A 19,537-nucleotide genomic window follows, 5' to 3' on the forward strand; every position below is an offset into this window, starting at 1 on the left:
TTTAATGTACATGTGATTGATTTTTGTTGTTGTTGGAGTTATTCATCTATGAATAACATTACTTTTACATTTTCACAGCAACAGAATCTAATTTTTGCCAGTCTTTTGTACATAGATATCAATGGAAAATGGAAGGAGAAAAGATACTACTCTGCGTAAATCAGCTCCGCTGCTGTATCAATTTTCGCGAATTTCGCGAATCACTCGACTCTTGGAGCGCGAATTTAACAATACGCGAAAATGTCGCCATGCGCTAGGGTAACAGTACACTTACAATAACATAGGTTTCCATTTGATTCACGAACTCAACATCTTGCGAAAATGTCAGAGAACTCCTCAAATATCTGTACGCTAAGTAACAGCTTATAGTTATACAGTATTTTTCCTAAACCTCCTGAGAATTATGCAGCTGTCATTTGTATGACGCACCTCTTGACCCCCGGGAAAGGTGCGTCATGGCCGTGTCAAGTACCACCAATTTGATGACGAGTGGTACCGTCATGGGAGCAAAATGTCTGTCACAATACTGACCCATATGTGCGTCATAGTCGGTCATTTAACCAGAGTGTGTCAAAAGGTTCGTTAATAGGACCGTCATATAATTTTGCGAGGCTTCTTGCATGGTATCCCTCCGTAACAGAATAAAAAAAACTCGCGATCGCGAACCGGCTGAATTCACCAGCTCCTGAAAACGCGAAAATGACACAATTTTCATTCAGTTTTATTATAACATACTGATACTCACTTCATTCTCGCATGTCTTCTTTTTCTATCTGATGTCAGACTGAAGGTCTTTTCAGAAAGTTTGAGCACAAATTTGCTCCAAAACCACACTACCAAACACGATTTGTGATTAAAATCATCACATACACGCCCGCGGCATCGCGAAGCTCGCTATCCTTCAATCGCTCTCACTGTAGTGTAGCATCGACCGTCGACCGTGGAATCTGCAGCAAAACCACGTGCGTGATGTGGACCATGTGGTACATGTATACAGTACAGGTGTACATATGTATACGTATACAGAAGACGAGGCATGGCAGAGGCCAGGCCACGATTATTTTTTCCGTAACCTTAACCTGCCGATCGACACATACAAACGATTATGGAACTACTGAGAGTCTATTAAAACCTATGTTAACTTAAAATAGTAAATTCTATTTAAGCACCAGCCATATAAACCATGTACCTAACCTAGGGTTTAATAAGGTTCGTGTTTAAATAGGCAGGGGCTTCAATCAAGCTGTTTTCGAATCGGGGAAGGGGAGGCGGGAGGTTACGGAAAAAAAATTACTGTGGCCAGGCCGTAGTTTCGCGAAACTAGATAGTTCGAGGACATGCAATAGCAACGTGTATATCAAAACACGCGTTTCTATGGGATGTCCATGAACTAGGGAACGGTTTTGAGAAATTCGAAGTCATTCGAAGTTGAAGTGTTTTTTTCCTATGCATTTTTATTTTTGTTGTTGTTCATATCTCAAAAATTTGATTTCTTAATTTTTTCAACTAGTATTTGGGAATCTTGTAATATATTTAAAATGTTGATAGAAATTTCTGAATATATTCAGAAAGTACACCTAGGCGCCTAGGCCTAGTGTTTGGATATTTAAATATTTACAATTACCTTGTATCTTTATTAAAATACTTTATGTATTTTATTTCTCATATGTTTTGCATTTTCTTAATATAAATATTCTTTGATATTAATACTTTGTATTCATATTATATTTCATTGCTATTTCTCCTACGCATTTTTGTTCATATCTCATAAATTTGATTTCTTATTGTCAACTAGTCAGGGGCATATAGATAGCAGGGGGGATGGGGGATGCATCCCCCAGAATTTTAGCTGGGGGGATGGTGTGTACATTCACCCCCCCCCCCCCCCAGATCGAAAGATCGAACAAAAACTATATTAAATAGTAATATTGCATGCCAGTTCAAAAATCAAACAAAAGTATTTAAATGATTATAAAAATTATTATAAAAATTACAATATGACCGAGTTTATATATATATAATTATATATATACATAGTAGATATACGACTCAGCTATAGGGAAATCAACCCCCCCCCCCCCCCTTGAAGGACCTGTCTACGCCACTGCAACTAGTATTAATTTATCTTGTATTTATAAATAAATGTTGATACAAATTTCTGAATAATATTCAGAAAGTAGGCCTACTGTTTGGACATTTAAATATTTACAATTACCTTGTATCTTTAATATTCTTAATACTTTATGCATTTTATTTCCCATGTTTTGCATTTTATTCTTTGATGGGCAAGTCCAAGATAATGTCCCCTCAGATGCTCAAAATTCATCTTGATTTTATCAAAAAGTTATTGATATCATCTTGTAGCCAAAGAGTTAAATCATATGTTTCCAGCAAAGAAAATATTGAATTATGCAAATTTATGCAAGAAATATGGCCTTGATTTGCATAAATCAAAAACAAACCTTACGTATGGGACAAATTATAAATATTCATCTAAAATCAGTTGAATTTGTCCTTGACCTAGTTCCTTTATGGACATGACCCCTGTATGAGTTAGTATAATCTGCAATTGGTAAGACAAGGTCAGCACATTAATTATGCAAATTATGCACTTTCCCAGAACATAGTGTCCCATACGTAAGGATTTGAGTATGTTTTTTTAAGTTTTTTCTGAAGATTTGTAACATTGACCAATCATACTTTAGGAAGTTCTAATTTATTCATTTCAACTCCAGATTAGCAAAACTAAATGAGGAAATTTAATTAGTCCTTCATCTTATAACTAATTAAAGTTTGCTTACGTATGGGACAAATGCCTTACGTATGGGACATTACATGCAAAGTGAATGGGAAAACCGCCTTTTGACATGGATGCTATATGTCCTTACATTTGTTTGGTTAATGGTTATCTTTGCACCTACTCTGAAGAATATGTCTATATATCTGCCTCTCCTACTCAGATGACCTCAGGGAGAGTGTAAGAACAGCATTATTGAGTCATTCTATGATTAAGAAAGGAAAATAAAGAATATTCATTTGTACTTGTAATTTCTTATTTTCATTACAGGCTGTGCAGCTGGTCTTGAATTAACATTCCCCGTTAACATTTTGATATTGGACATTTTCTTAATTCAGTTATCATTTTCAACTTTACCTCTCTACAAAATGACTTTGAGTGTCATTTTAGGTGCAGTACACTGTTCAGCATGTACCACAGGTTGTACAGCCTCAAAAGCGAAATCAAAACAATTGTGCTTATGGCGCGCATCAATGACAACATTATAGGTCTTACTGACAAGAAAAATCACTTAAGGTGTGAGCAGGTAACTTTGTCATTACTTGAGTTGATAGCAAAGGAAAAACCCTATGAGAGTACACTTGTACTTTTTATTTTGATATGATTGTTAATATTTCAACTGTTCACCCTCAGAATATGTCATGACTTATCAAGGTCATGAACATGATTTCTGAAAATCCTGTAAAATGAAGACTATAGTTTACATTTGCTATAAACCACAATATCAATACTGGTTCTGTGGTTGGAGTGCTAAAAACACAAATTACACAAACAAATAGGAAATTCAATTTTCTTTTCTATTTTGTGTTTGAAGAGACAGATGTGCTCTGAGACACCTTCATCAACTCATACTTACTTTGTACCCCACATCTACACAATTATCAACATACACTGCAATCTGGTAGTGTATGATCAAATGAGGTTATTAGAATTTATTCAAAATTGTAATTTGCAGATCAGTGAGTTACTTAAGTGTTTCAAATCTAGATTTGAATGTGCAAATGATAATCTTTCCTGTATCACTACACAAGCATGTATGTATGTACAAAGTAGCACAAATTTTGTCGTCTTTGGTTTCATAGACACGAAGCCAAGCAATTTGAAAAAAAAAAAAACAGAAACAGCATTGGTACATACATTCTTCTATCTCCTTAAAATCTAAAACTTTCATTAAAATTTGATTGATTTTGCAGTTCAGCTAAAATTCACATGGCAAAACATGATGATTACAGAGCAAAATGAAGTACTCTTGTTGTTGTGTTTTGTGCTGCATTTCAAACAATTATAAAGCTTTATAAAAACTTAGACAACTTGCAAGGTAAGCCTAGAGCTACTGAAAGTACCCACTTCAAACTGTATCTGCAAATACATTGTACATGACATTTGATTCTAAAGTTGAAATTATCAAGACTACAAATTAGTTATTGTACATGTACATGTATGCTATATCAAGGTCACAAGCTAGAATTTGCTCATTTTTTTTTTTTCATTTGATGAAAAAATATTGACTAGAGTAATTACAAATGGGCTAGAAATAGAGTGTCAGTATACTATATCTGCATGTGTAGACATCATGAGGACAGTGTTAATGCATGACGGAATCCAAACTAAGACATTTAATTGTAAATTGGTAATTACTTTTATTTGTTTTATTTTAGCTTTTGCTGGGTACCTGAACCGGGAAAGTACCCACTTAGAAGTCTATTTCATTTGTTACATGTTGTAGCATGATTTGTGGAACTGAATATGACACTATGGGGAAATTTAAAGTCATTCCCATGAATGCATTTGTGCACTAAAGACAAATGTCCCATACGTAAGTTGAGCCATGTCCCATACGTAAGGTGTACTTTCGTTAATTAAACCAACTTCATGAAAATATGCTTTATTCTTTTGCAGTGAAACTTTGCTGAAAGATACTTCAGTATTGTACCTTTCTTCACTTCCAAACAGAACTTGATCAGTAAGGTACTTTCAGAGAATTTTCAGTTCAAACTTTATTTTGAAAAATCCAGTTTTTCTCTGGTCCCATACGTAAGTTGGCATATTTTTCTTAATAAAATAATCAACCCAAGGTCAAATGACACCAAACTTAAACACAATATTCTTCTCAAGGATACCAGTCCTCCTGATGATAAACAATAAAATCCAAGTGCTCCTTCATTACTTTTCAGAGGTTTGAAATCTCTGAATGTCCCATACGTAAGGTGCGCGATATCTTGGACTTGCCCATATATTATTTTGTATTCATATACGTATATTCTATTTAATTGCTTTTTTTTAAATGCATACACGCGGCCCCATTGTAATTCAGCCACGTATCTAAAATGAGCTTTTACCGTGCTTAAATAAATATGAATAAATACGAATGAAATCAAATTTCAATCTTTAATCCACGCCTACAGGCAACAGAACAAACAGGAGTAAACAAACAAACACACATCAACAAACAAACAAAAAAGCCCGCAAACGTACACGCCATGAAGCGAGTCATATACTCTAGGCTAGGGTGCTTGTATTTATAAATAAATTATATATATACATAGTAGATATACGACTCTGCTATAGGGAAATCACCCCCCCCCCCCCCCCCCCCGGTGAAGGACCTGTCTACGCCACTGCAACTAGTATTAATTTATCTTGTATTTATAAATAAATGTTGATACAAATTTTTGAATAATATTCAGAAAGTAGGCCTACTGTTTGGACATTTAAATATTTACAATTACCTTGTATCTTTAATATTCTTAATACTTTATGCATTTTATTTCCCATGTTTTGCATTTTATTCTTTGATATTATTTTGTATGAATTCATATATGTATATTCTATTTAATTGCTTTTTTTTTAATGCATACACGCGGCCCCATTGTAATTCAGCCACGTATCTAAAATGAGCTTTTACCGTGCTTAAATAAATATGAATAAATACGAATGAAATCAAATTTCAATCTTTAATCCACGCCTACAGGCAACAGAACAAACAGGAGTAAACAAACAAACACACATCAACAAACAAACAAAAAAGCCCGCAAACGTACACGCCATGAAGCGAGTCATATACTCTAGGCTAGGGTGCAAAACGAAAACTAGCCGTCGGGAAGCGCGCCATACCCTAGGTTTAATGAAATATAGCGCTCGCATGCAAAACGAAAACTAGCCGTCGGGAAGCGCGCCAGGCTACAGCGCTCGCGTACAAAACGAAAACTAGCCACTGCACTGGGACATGATCATTCAGAGCTCTGCAGCATTCCAGTCTGGTACGTACCGCGAATAACATGTGCATCAAGGGTCAGTCATTTTCACGAAGTGGTGCGTCACCATTTTGCATGGTTAATGTGTCAATGTCTCATAGAGGTGTGTCACTTTTTGTGACGGAGGGTACGTTATGGTACCTAAAAGGTATGACGCACATTGGTACTTTGACGCACCTATCCCGGGGGTCAAGAGGTGCGTCATACAAATGACAGCTGCATTATTGGTGGGGGGGGGGGGGCATGGCAAGGGGGAGGGCAAGGCAAAATGATGTTTGCCGGGAAGGGGAACAGGATTCCCACCCACCCTAGGAACACGAATGCTACTATTATTACAAGAATTACAAGTAGAAATCTAGATCTCAGTCCGGGAAACCCGCTCATGAGGCCTGCCCCCCATACGAGCACTGCCCCAACTCACGAGGCCCCCCAAAAGGCCTCATGAGGCCTCCCGGGGGGAGCCTCAAGAAGCTCCCCATTCACTTTTTATTCATCTCACATCTGACATATAAATTGTCGCAACTTTGCACGGTGATTTTTTGTTACACACATGTCCACTCTCCATGATGAAAAGAAGAAAAAATTCTGTTTTTTTTTCCTCAAAAATCGAGTTTTAATCAACCGATGCAGAGCAACCCATCAAAACATGGGCGCCAGCGTGTTCACACAATGCAAGACTGCTGCACCTAGCCGCCTGATCCAACTAAATATTTTCGGTGATGTTTTCTGCGGCTCTCACCTCTCCGCGCATGAATCAGCCTCGTGAAGCTGAAGTCTGACATCTTTTTACAAAAATTCTTCAAGAGAAAAATAAAATCAGTACTAATCTGATCTTGTGCATCTATTCCAAATCACTATTCCATGCTGATAGAGGTAGGTGGGTACTCCAGTTTGTTAGCAAACTAATCACTTTGTAGGTATGCTATGCTGTCCGCTAAACTTTGGGCGCTTTTTCTGGAATCCCGCGACGCGACGTCACATCACATCAGCATCCCCATACAGACAGTGCACAAGCTGTGAGATTTTCAATGCACAAGATGAGAGCCGCAGAAAAAAGCACCAAAAATATTTAGTCGGATCAGGCCGCTAGGTGCGGCAGTCTTGCATTGTGGGTCGCTCTGCATCGGTTGATTAAAACTCAATTTTTGAAAAAAAAACAAAAACAGACAGAATTTGTTCTTCTTTTCATCATGGATAGTGGACATGTGTGTGTAACAAAAAATCACTGTGCAAAGTTGCGACAATTTATACGTCAGATGTGAGATGAATAATAAAGTGAATGGGGAGCTTCTTGAGGCTCCCCCCGGCTCAGGAGGCCTCATGAGGCCTTCCGGGGGGGGGGCCTCCTGAGGCGGGGCAGTGCTCGTACGGGGGAGCAGGCCTCGTAAGCGGGTTTCCCGGACTGATCTAGGTCCTAACAGTTAGATTATTTCTAACTAGATCAAAGATGGTCTACCCGTCTATCATTAGTAGATTCTACACAGCACAGCCCTGACGCTGTACAGAAAGTCACTGCTGCGCTGCGCACGTCCCGTCGCCGTGCTTTTGCCTTCACATGGTAAGGCGTCTGGTCGCCGTGGTCGGGCCGACGTACAGACAATACGTCTTATACTCAGCATAGGCAAGGTCTAAATGGTTCAAACATTTGAAAATAATTTCTCATAGGTAGCCTCGCCGACCTAGGCTTCCTACACATCAAAACAAACAACAACGCGTCAACGGTGAATCGCAGATCTCTTCTGTAGCCAGTGTAGGCATGATGTACAGTGAGGTGCCCGCACCTCGTCAGGGGCCCGAATACCGTCACCCCGCTTAAAATTGTTTTGAGCGCACTAAACAAAAATTCATGCCCGGGACTGTCTTCAGTACGCTTGAAACTTGGCAGGGCTACCACAACCAAGCAAATTGTGGTGAAAACCGAACAGTTTTTCGCGAAAATCTGAAATTTTAATTGGGCTATAGGAATACGTGTTATAAGTCACCCGCACGCATCCTTTACGTGTATGTCTATGGGAACATCACGGTCACCCGCACACGTCTTTCACGTGCTAAGTCTATGGGAGAGCGGGTGACGAGTTGCGGGCCCCTTCCTTAGCGCGCAACTTTTTTGCATCGTTCGCGTTTGACGACGATAGCTGCAAATTTTCAATATCGATCAGTGAACTTGTGATTCCATTGGAATTTTCAGCATTTTTCCTGTATATGAGTTGGATTTCAAAGAATTTCAGTGGCGAAATGTGATTCAAATACGGGCAAACATTAACTATGACGAGGTGCGGGTCACCCAAGTATACTACAGTAGGTTGCCCACTAGATTGTTGGGAAAAGTCTAGTAGACATCTAACGTTAGGTCTAACGTTAACGTTAAACTATTTAACGTTACATACAGTTGCAAGCTGAGCTGACATGACGTCTACTGTCTGACCCGACATGCACAACAATACAATTAAATTTACAATGCAATATGCAATAACCTGCCAGAACGGCAAGACATACACATGTGTAAATTAATGTAAGCTTCATGCAATTACCGCTAGACAGCGACGAACATCCTGGTTACGTTACTGGATACGGCATACTTACGAGCAATTTCATGCCTCAACTCTTTCTTTGAAGGACGGGTCATGTTTGGTCGACGTTTGGTTGGATAGCTTCGATACGATGACAGGCACATCCACCGCATTAACTAGCTCACTGATGTAGAAGTCAAGGGATGGGACCGTGCCGTATTATAGCATAATGGTGCAGACAGTATAGCTGCGTATATAATACTCCGGCCACCTCCGCTCCGCGCGTAAACATGGTGTACTGCCGTGTTATGTTGATCGATCATGAGCCTGGCCTTGCCTGCAATGCGACTTGCCCGCGCTTCGACGCGGTAACCCCCCCCCCCCCCCCCCTGGCCCTACGGCGTTTTTTTTTAAAGACGGCACAGATTGGGGCATGGCGTGTATTTAAACCTATGGGAAAAACGTTGGGTTAGGGTTTATGGTTAGGGTTAGGGTTAGGTTTAGGGTTGGGGTTAGGGTTAGGGTTAGGGTTAGGGTTAGGGTTTGATGGTTAGGGTTAGGATTAGGATTAGGGGGCAAAGTCGTGAACGGTTTAGGGATAGGGTCCCCAATCTGTGCCGTCTAAAAAAAACACGCGGCCTGGCCCGGCCATCCCCGGGGTATTCAATTCCATCGACCATTATCGATTACAAACTTTGAACAGTCCTCCATTGAATGGAATACAACATAGGCCCTATTAACATGTTTTCAATTCATTTCATGAAAATGCAATCAATATTGCAACAAAATATATACTAAATGTCATCAGACGTTCTGTGTATGTAATGCGATCGACTCTAACTTTTTCTCTTCTGGTAAATCTTTGCATAAATTTGAAATATTTGTAGTCCGGAAAGAAATAGGTGTAATCACCTCTAATAGATTATTTGTACAGAGGGCAGACAAAATTGTAGAAATCTCATACCTCTACCATCTACTGCTTTCCGGGCAGGGTGGCAAGATGAACTTCGGCGAGCTCCGAAATTCCGACATTGTGTTTAACCATTATTATCAGGGGCGGATCCAGGAATTCCGAAAAGGAGGGGGGGGGGGGTGCCAAAAATATTTCTGGTGCCACTTCCGGGTTTCATTGGCTAACAAGCCAAAAAAAAAAAAAAAAATGTTTGTGTGTTTGTGTGTGTGTGTGTGGGGGGGGGGGGGGCTTTAGCGCAAGCGAGTGCTTAACCATCTTCTGCTTGTGCTTGGTACCTTCTTATGGGGATCCCGCACAAGCAATAATTGCTTGCGTTTTCAACGAAAGGAACATCACGCCCGTGCGAACACAAGAACAAAGGCGAATGTGACAGCATGTACTTGAAAGGACGTGTGTGTGCGGAAACATTTCCTGACATAGCAGAAGAGCTATGAAATGACTTTATATTGATAAATGCACACACAGACACACGCACATACCAACGGCGTAAATCCATACTGAGGAGTGGGGGGGATGATCGGCGATAGTCACCATCACCACGATTACAAGCCCATAACCGAACCGGCGCAGCCTTGAGGGGGACGGGGGGTGAGAGAAGCTTGGTAACCCCCCCCCCCCCACACACACACACACACACACTTTACAGGGATGGGATGTCTCACTCTTTTGCATGAAATATAAAGTGGGAGGAGAGTAATATATTTCTGACAAACTGTTACAAGCGAGCTTGAAAATTGTGACATTTAACAGTCCCAAAACTGTCGTTTGTGACTGTATTTTGTCCGCTTTGGAAATTAAGGGGGGGGGGCACCAGGTGAAACTGCTGGCAATTACTACTGACAGCAACATCAAGAGAATGGCATAACAATTAAATGCGAGCGAGCGAAGCGAGCGAGCTTGAAAATTTTGACATTTTACAGTAAAAAAAAAAAAAAAACTGCCGTTTTGGGCTGTATGTTTTTCGCTTTGGAATATTAAGGGGGGCGCACAGGGCGCAACTGCTGGCAGTTCGTACTGGCAGCAACATCAGGAGAATGGCATAACGATTAAATGCGAGCGAGCGAAGCGAGTGAGCTTGAAAATTTTGACATTTTACAGTCCCAAAACTGCCGTTTGTAGCTTTATTTTTAGCTTTGGAAATTAAGGGGGAGCACCGGGCGAAAACTGGTGGCAATTACTGGCAGCAACATCATGAGAATGGCATAATGATTAAATGCGAGTGTGCGAAGCGAGCGAGCTTGAAAATTTTGACATCTTACAGTCCCCAAAACTGCCATTTGTAGTTATATTTTTCGCTTTGGAAATTAAAGGGAACGCACCAGGCACAACTGCTGTCAATCACTGGCAACAACATCAGGAGAATGCCATAGCGATTAAATGCGAGCAAGCGGAGCAAGCGAGCCTTAAAATTTTGACATTTTGCAATCCCAGACAATGTCGTTTGTAGCTGCATTTTTTCGCTTTGGAAATTAAGGGGAGGCACACCGGGCGAAAACTGCTGGCAATTACTGGCAGCAACATCAGGAGAATGGCATAATGATTGAGCGAGTGAGCGGAGCGAGCGAGCTTCAAAATTTTTGACTTATTACAGTCCCAAAACTGCCGTTTGTAGCTTTATTTTTAGCTTTGGAAATTAAGGGGGGGGGGGCACCGGATGAAACTGCTGGCAATTACTGACAGCAACATCAAGAGAATGGCATAACAATAAAATGCGAGCGAGCGAAGCGAGCGAGCTTGAAAATTTTGGCATTTTACAGTAAAAAACTGCCGTTTTTGGGCTGTATTTTTTCGCTTTGGAAATTAAGGGGGCGCACAGGGCTCAACTGCTGGCAGTTCGTACTGGCAGCAACATCAGGAGAATGGCATAACGATTAAATGCGAGCGAGCGAAGCGAGTGAGCTTGAAAATTTTGACATTTTACAGTCCCCCAAACTGTCGTTTATGGCTGTATTTTGTCGCTTTGGAAATTAAGGGGGAGCACCGGGCGAAAACTGCTGGCAATTACTGGCAGCAACATCAGGAGAATGGCATAATGATTAAATGCGAGCGAGCGAAGCGAGCGAGCTTCCAAATTTTGACTTATTACAGTCCCAAAACTGCCGTTTGTAGCTTTTTTTTCGCTTTGGAAATTAAGGGGGGAGCACCGGGCGAAAACTGCTGGCAATAACTGGCAGCAACATCAGGAGAATGGCATAATGATTAAATGCGAGTGAGTGAAGCGAGCTTCAAAATTTTGACATCTTACAGTCCCAAAACTGCCGTTTGTAGCTATGTTTTTCGCTGTGGAGATCAAGGGGGGAGCACCGGGCGAAAACTGCTGGCAATTACTGGCAGCAACATCAGGAGAATGGCATAATGATTGAGCGAGTGAGCGGAGCGAGCGAGCTTCAAAATATTTGACTTATTACAGTCCCAAAACTGCCGTTTGTAGCTTTATTTTTAGCTTTGGAAATTAAGAGGGGCACCGGGTGAAACTGCTGGCAATTACTGACAGCAGCATCAAGAGAATGGCATAACTATAAAATGCGAGCGAGCGAAGCGAGCGAGCTTGAAAATTTTGGCATTTTACAGTAAAAAAAAAAACTGCCGTTTTGGGCTGTATTTTTTCGCTTTGGAAATTAAGGGGGCGCACAGGGCTCAACTGCTGGCAGTTCGTACTGGCAGCAACATCAGGAGAATGGCATAACGATTAAATGCGAGCGAGCGAAGCGAGTGAGCTTGAAAATTTTGACATTTTACAGTCCCCCAAACTGTCGTTTGTGGCTGTATTTTGTCGCTTTGGAAATTAAGGGGGAGCACCGGGCGAAAACTGCTGGCAATTACTGGCAGCAACATCAGGAGAATGGCATAATGATTAGATGCGAGCGAGCGAAGCGAGCGAGCTTCCAAATTTTGACTTATTACAGTCCCAAAACTGCCGTTTGTAGCTATATTTTTCGCTTTGGAAATTAAGGGGGGAGCACCGGGCGAAAACTGCTGGCAATAACTGGCAGCAACATCAGGAGAATGGCATAATGATTAAATGCGAGCGAGCGAAGCGAGCAAGCTTCAAAATTTTGACTTATTACAGTCCCAAAACTGCCGTTTGTAGCTATATTTTTCGCTTTGGAAATTAAGGGGGGGGGGAGCACCGGGCGAAAACTGCTGGCAATAACTGGCAGCAACATCAGGAGAATGGCATAATGATTAAATGCGAGTGAGTGAAGCGAGCTTCAAAATTTTGACATCTTACAGTCCCAAAACTGCCGTTTGTAGCTATGTTTTTCGCTGTGGCGATTAAGGGGGCAGCACCGGGCGAAAACTGCTGGCAATTACTGGCAGCAACATCATGAGAATGGCATAATGATTAAATGCGAGTGTGCGAAGCGAGCGAGCTTGAAAATTTTGACATCTTAAAGTCCCCAAAACTGCCATTTGTAGCTATATTTTTCGCTTTGGAAATTAAAGGGGACGCACCGGGCACAACTGCTGTCAATTCGTACTGGCAGCAACATCAGGAGAATGCCATAGCGATTAAATGCGAGCGAGCGGAGCAAGCGAGCCTTAAAATTTTGACATTTTACAGTCCCAAAACTGCCGTTTGTAGCTTTATTTTTAGCTTTGGAAATTAAGGGGGAGCACCGGGCGAAAACTGCTGGCAATTTATGGCAGCAACATCATGAGAATGGCATAATGATTAAATGCGAGTGTGCGAAGCGAGCGAGCTTGAAAAATTTTGACATCTTACAGTCCCCCAAACTGCCATTTGTAGCTATATTTTTTGCTTTGGAGATTGGGGGGGGGGGGCGCACCGGGCGCAACTGCTGTCAATCACTGGTAGCAACATCAGGGGAATGGCTTAGCGCTTAAATGTGAGCGAGCGGAGCGAGCGAGCTTTAAAATTTTGACATTTTACACCCCAAAAACTGCCGTTTTTAGCTATATTTTTGCGATTTGGTTTGTCCCACTTTTATGGGGGAACCACCCCCCCCCCCCATCGACGCCTCTGCATATGAGGGACCTTTTGTTAAGTGAAAGATATGCTGCACACTCTTTGACAAATTAGGGAAATATACGTCAATCTCAACAGTGTACTTATCGAAAGGGATCCAGTATAGCGGAGCCTTTGCATGTTTATGATTGCAATTCAACGATTTGGTGCATAGTTCTGGCGGTATTTGGACAATAATTCCATTAAGAAAGTTCGAAATTTGTCCTCATCTCGGAAATTGCTTGGGGGATAAATGATTTGCCTGCCTAAACACTTTCGTAGGGGCGGGGCAAATGCCCTTTGCCCCCCCCCCCCCCGAGATATTTTCGACGCCCCTGATCTTCCCTGGGTATACCCATAGATGTATCTTGACTGAATTATCAGTCACTGTCGTTCCTCATGAATGATTCAGGAAATGGAGGGGGTTCAATTATGGCAATATAGTTTTGTTATTGTTTGTTTGTTTGTTTTCGTACATATTTTGCAGATGGTCCCAAGTTACTCTCGTCTTAGCATGTTTACATGTAGGCCTACACTATTTGACGTTGTCAACGTCTGAGCCATACCTTACTGTGTATGTCCATGTCCGCGAGCGAGCGAAGCGAGCGAGCGCTTGAGAAAATTATGCATTCGATTTCCTACAAGATAGAATACTGTTCAGCTCTGTTACCTGTCTGAAGGCCGGCGTACAAACGTCATGCAATATGCCAAAATTGATACAATCACATTTCTGCTTCCTCCATTTTTTTCCTTCAAAATTCAGGGGGGGATGATTGTACAGGCCATCCCCCCCTCCTCCATTTCAGGGGGGGATATATCCCCCCATCCCCCCCGGGATTTACGCCCATGGCACATACACATCTATACACAAACACACGTACTGGCTGATTCCCATCGCTGCTTATATTATAGTAGCCCGGATCTGCCAGATCGCACGTGGAGAGAGGTCTCCTTGGGCATGCTCTCCACCGAAGTCAGACATCCTTACCTGTTTTTCATCACATTTGCGTGCTAACCACTGGACATTCCCATTGTTGAAACGAAAAAGTTTCCGTTACACTACTTAGGAGTAATTTCTTGTAGATTTATACCACTCCTGCACAAATGTGGTCTTTCTTTCATGAATATGAAAATGATATTTAAAAGGGAACGTCCCAATCAAGCAAAAGCTCAAGCTCATTTTACAGAGCTTGGAAAATCGTAAGCAATTGCTAGCAAGAACAAGCAAAAGGTATATGTTTTATGCATACGTTTTTAAGTAAATGCTTGGTCTCTTGTTAGCAAAAGCTTCTGCTCGCAAGCAATTTATTGCTTGTTTTTATGCATACGGATTCGAGTAAAAGGCTAGCACAAATTGCTATAGCGTTATGCATCCGGCCCAATGTATCTTCAAAAATTAAAGGGGCGCCCGCGCCCTTTTTTTTTCTATTATACAACAAAAAAAAAAAAAAAAGATAAATAAATGGGCGCCCCCCCCCCCTCCTCTGGATCCGCTTATGATTATGCAGTCAACAGACGTTCTGTGCATGTATGTAGCAGGGCTCGACTCTAACTTTTTCTCTTTTGACAAATTTTTGCATGTTTGAAATTTTGGTAGCCCGAAAAAGAAATAATGTTATTAAGTGTAATCACCTCTGTAGATCATTAATTTGTACAGAGGGCAGAAAAAAATTGAAGAAAACTCATACATCATTAATATCATTATACCCCTATACGCATGATAATATGGCCTTATAACATAACAATGTCGGAATTTCGGAGCTCGTCGAAGTGCATCGTGCCACTGCTTTGAAGGCAGTAGATGACAGATTCAATTCCCGCATGGTTCCTTTTATTTTCTCGACATGTTTGTTAAAAATGTAGATCTGCAGTTGTGATCTTACAAATTTCATTTGTAGAGAGTGTAGACAAAATTGAAGAAAAATCATGTACTGTTGCCTCAAATAAATCTTTATCAGATACTGTATACATCCATCGATTAATGTTCATAAAATAGATACCTCATTTCTTCCCTCCTTATTCTTGCCTATCCATCCAGAGTTGCACCATGACATAACTTTGGTAAAAGTTAACTATAACCTCGAAAGTCACTGGCTTAACAAAATTAGGAATACCCCCAACGTTACTGATTCAATATTGGAAAAATATGTATATATATCTTCAATATCGTTCCAGAATTCCCCAATGTCTGAATTATTTCGTCCTATTTTACTAACATATATAATATTCAATACATGTATCTTTATACAAACTATAAATTTCCAACATATTTATTATTTCCACAAACAAAATTGCATATATTTATAAATCGCTGAATGTTCTGGAGCAATAAGGAGATATATTGCATTTCTTTTGAGAACACCACACTATTCACTCGAAATTAACCAACACTTAAATCTACTTTGCATAAATGGAAATTACTTTTGGTATGTTATTGTCTACCTCAAAAAGCGTGAGTAACTTTCCAAATATCTACAAGCTTACATTGCCTTAAAAAAAGCACGTTTATACCCAAAACTCTTAACATTGCTGAGTGATCAGACGCAATTGAAGACATCATTTCACATTTTACCACAAAATATACTAACATTCTAAAATCGGCCAGTAATCTAAACGACTTTGCATTACAAGTAAGTAATGACACTTTCTGTCGAATTCTATAATGTCGTTCGTTAAATTTCTCTTCCTCGGAAATTTCGTATTTCCATAATTATATACAATTAATGAATAAATTGCATGGATCATTGACGTGTGTAAATCGATGAAACTTAACAGTGATAATGATAATTATGATAATGATAATAATAGTTTGGTCTTATTGACCCAGGGTAGCCTCTCCCGTGTTGCCACTGCTGTACCAGAGGGCCCTAGCTGCCATTATTATTACCAAATTAGCGTTGCCAGGTATATCCATTAGTGGGTCGAGAGGGACACGTATAGGTAAAAACATCTTGTCCAAGGACGTAAAGCACTGGGCGGGAATCGAACTCGGGTCAGCGATATTCATCTTATCATTCCGTCAGTCCGGTCGATTTTAGGTCAAAACTTGGCGATATAGGGGGTTCTTCTCCGCGCAGAGTCCTAGCAGTCACCGAGTGACGACCCACCGCGGCAAATGGACGATCTCCCACCGGCCACCGGCCAATTTATAAGAAATCGCCCGGCCCCTAACAAAAAAGTCCTGTGGTACTCCCTGTGGTACTTGTCGGTACCACACAATGTACCACACACTTGTAATGTTACCACAGGAACTGTGTGGTACTGTTTTACAGGCTCATGTGGTACTTCCTGTGGTACTGGTTGGTACCACACAATGTACCACACAAATATATGTTAACAAAGGAACTGTGTGGTACTGTGTCACAGGCTCGTGTGATACTCTGGGATGTACCACAGGGCAGTACCACAGGACAGTACCACAAGACAGTATACACACAAATTGTCCTGTGGTATTTTGGGACGTATACCACACGACAGTACCGCAGGACAGTACCACATGAATTGTCCTGTGGTATTTTGGGACGTACCACAGGAGAGTACAACAGGAAAGTACCACAGGATAGTACCACAAGACAGTACCACACGACTTGTTCTGTGGTATTTTAGGACGTACCACAGGACAGTACCACAGGGCAGTTCCACAGGACAGTACCACAGGAAAGTACCACAGGATAGTACCACAGGACAGTACCTCACGACTTGTCCTGTGGTATTTTGGGACGTACCACAGGACAGTACCACAGGAAAGTACCACAGGATAGTACCACACGACTTGTCCTGTGGTATTTTGGGACATACTACAGGACAGTACCACAGGACAGTACCACAGGATAGTACCACAGGACAGTACCACACGACTTGTCCTGCGGTATTTTGGGACGTACCACAGGGCAGTACCACAGGACAGTACCACAGGAAAGTACCACAGGACAGTACCACACGACTTGTCCTGCGGTATTTTGGGACGTACCACAGGACAGTACCACACGACTTGTCCTGTGGTATTTTGGGACGTACCACAGGACAGTACCACAGGAAAGTACCACAGGATAGTACCACACGACTTGTCCTGTGGTATTTTGGGACATACCACAGGACAGTACCACAGGAATTGTCCTGTGGTATTTTGGGACGTACCACAGGACAGTACCACAGGATATTACCACAGGACAGTACCTCACGACTTAATTGTCCTGTGGTATTTTGGGACGTACCACAGGACAGTACCACAGGGCAGTACCACAGGACAATACCACAGGGCAGTACCACAGGAAAGTACCACATGATAGTACCACAGGACAGTACCACACGACTTGTCCTGTGGTATTTTGGGACGTACCACAGGACAGTACCACAGGATAGTACCACAGGACAGTACCACAAGACTTGTCCTGTGGTATTTTGGGACATACCACAGGACAGTACCACAGGAATTGTCCTGTGGTATTTTGGGATGTACCACAGGACAGTACCACAGGAATTGTCCTGTGGTATTTTGGGACGTACCACAGGACAGTACCACAGGATATTACCACAGGGCAGTACCACAGGGCAGTACCACAGGAAAGTACCACAGGATAGTACCACAGGACAGTACCACATGACTTGTCCTGTGGTATTTTGGAACGTACCACAGGACAGTACCACACGAACTGTCCTGTGGAATTTTGGGACGTACCACACTACAGTACGACAGGAATTCCTGTGGTAATTTTTGATGTATACCACAGGAGAGTACCACAGGAACTGTCCAAAATCCCACAGGAAAATCATAATATGGTGCTATTCCACACAGATATAAGTACCACACAGCAAATTAAATTTGTAAGTACCACAGAAAAATTGTACAGGAAATTCTTTTTTTTTTCTTAACATTTTATACCAGAGGACTATCACATCAGGAGAATATCAAACAGCAGTACCACACAGGAGTACCACACAGGAAAATTGTAAGGCAGAATCAACTGAAATTTATAACAAAAATACAAACAAACAAGCACATATTTATATTCCTCAATTAATTGATAGATGAGTTATGCTGTGAATTATAATAATTGAATTGCCATTACTTATCCTGTCCTACACTCCTACAGTATTACCTACAGTATTTAGTGAAAGTGCTGATGTAAAGCATGAGAAATTTCATGAGGACTTCTGTGGTACTCCTGTGGTACTCGTGTGGTACTCGTGTGGTACAAATTTTTACATAGCTCATGAATATTCATAAAAAGCACTCTAGATTTTAGAAAATACATATATGACTTAAAAAGTCAAAGTATTAATGATGGAACTTACTTTGAACTTCATGAAAGATTGTCTAATTATGTTATGTTATTCCCAATATCATAGATATTGTTATGAAAGTGTAATTTCATATCTTGATAAAGTATAATCGAGTTAGTAACCATGCCTTAATGCTTTACGGATAGACGGCCATATATATATGTACTGATACGGTCGATGGCTACCTAGGAATAGAATATGACTATATAGATCTATTAGAGGACTAGATTGGCACTTGGCCATTAGACTCTCGTTTGAGGTTATATGTTAGGAGTAGGACAGGTTATTAAGTAGGGCCATGTTTGTCCTGAAATCCATCACTCACCTATCAGGAATATTCCTTGATATGTGGCTAAAATTCTCCCAGATTTTTTTTTTTTTTTCGATCTATCCTGTGTGGTACTCTCCTGTGGTACCATGGAAATGCTGTGTGGTACTGCCCTGTGGTAATGCTGTGTGGTAATGATCGACCTGTGGTACTGTCCTGTGGTACTGTCCCAAAATACCACAGGACAGTTCCTGTGGTACTGTTCTGTGGTACTAGTCCTGTGGTACTGCCCTGTGGTACGTCCCAAAATACCACAGGAATTCCTGTGGTACTGCCCTGTGGTACGTCCCAAAATACCACAGGAATTCCTGTGGTACTGTCCTGTGGTACTGTTCTGTGGTACCGGTCCTGTGGTACTTTCCTGTGGTACTGCCCTGTGGTACGTCCCAAAATACCACAGGAATTCCTGTGGTACTGTCCTG

General features: G+C 41.2%; 1 protein-coding gene across 1 annotated transcript in view; it reads right to left on the bottom strand.

Annotated features, from left to right (window-relative positions):
- Positions 1 to 8,758, bottom strand: part of LOC140241546 (uncharacterized) — a 79,282-nt gene extending 70,524 nt beyond the window's left edge. Inside the window, exon 1 of the mRNA XM_072321281.1 lies at positions 8,635 to 8,758. Coding sequence (XP_072177382.1) covers positions 8,635 to 8,734 — 100 coding nt within the window. The 5' untranslated portion in view covers positions 8,735 to 8,758. The remainder of the gene's footprint in view (positions 1 to 8,634) is intronic.
- Positions 8,759 to 19,537: the final 10,779 nt, after the last annotated feature.

This window comes from Diadema setosum, chromosome 18 (assembly GCF_964275005.1).
Source record: "Diadema setosum chromosome 18, eeDiaSeto1, whole genome shotgun sequence".
Lineage (NCBI taxonomy): Eukaryota > Metazoa > Echinodermata > Echinoidea > Diadematoida > Diadematidae > Diadema > Diadema setosum.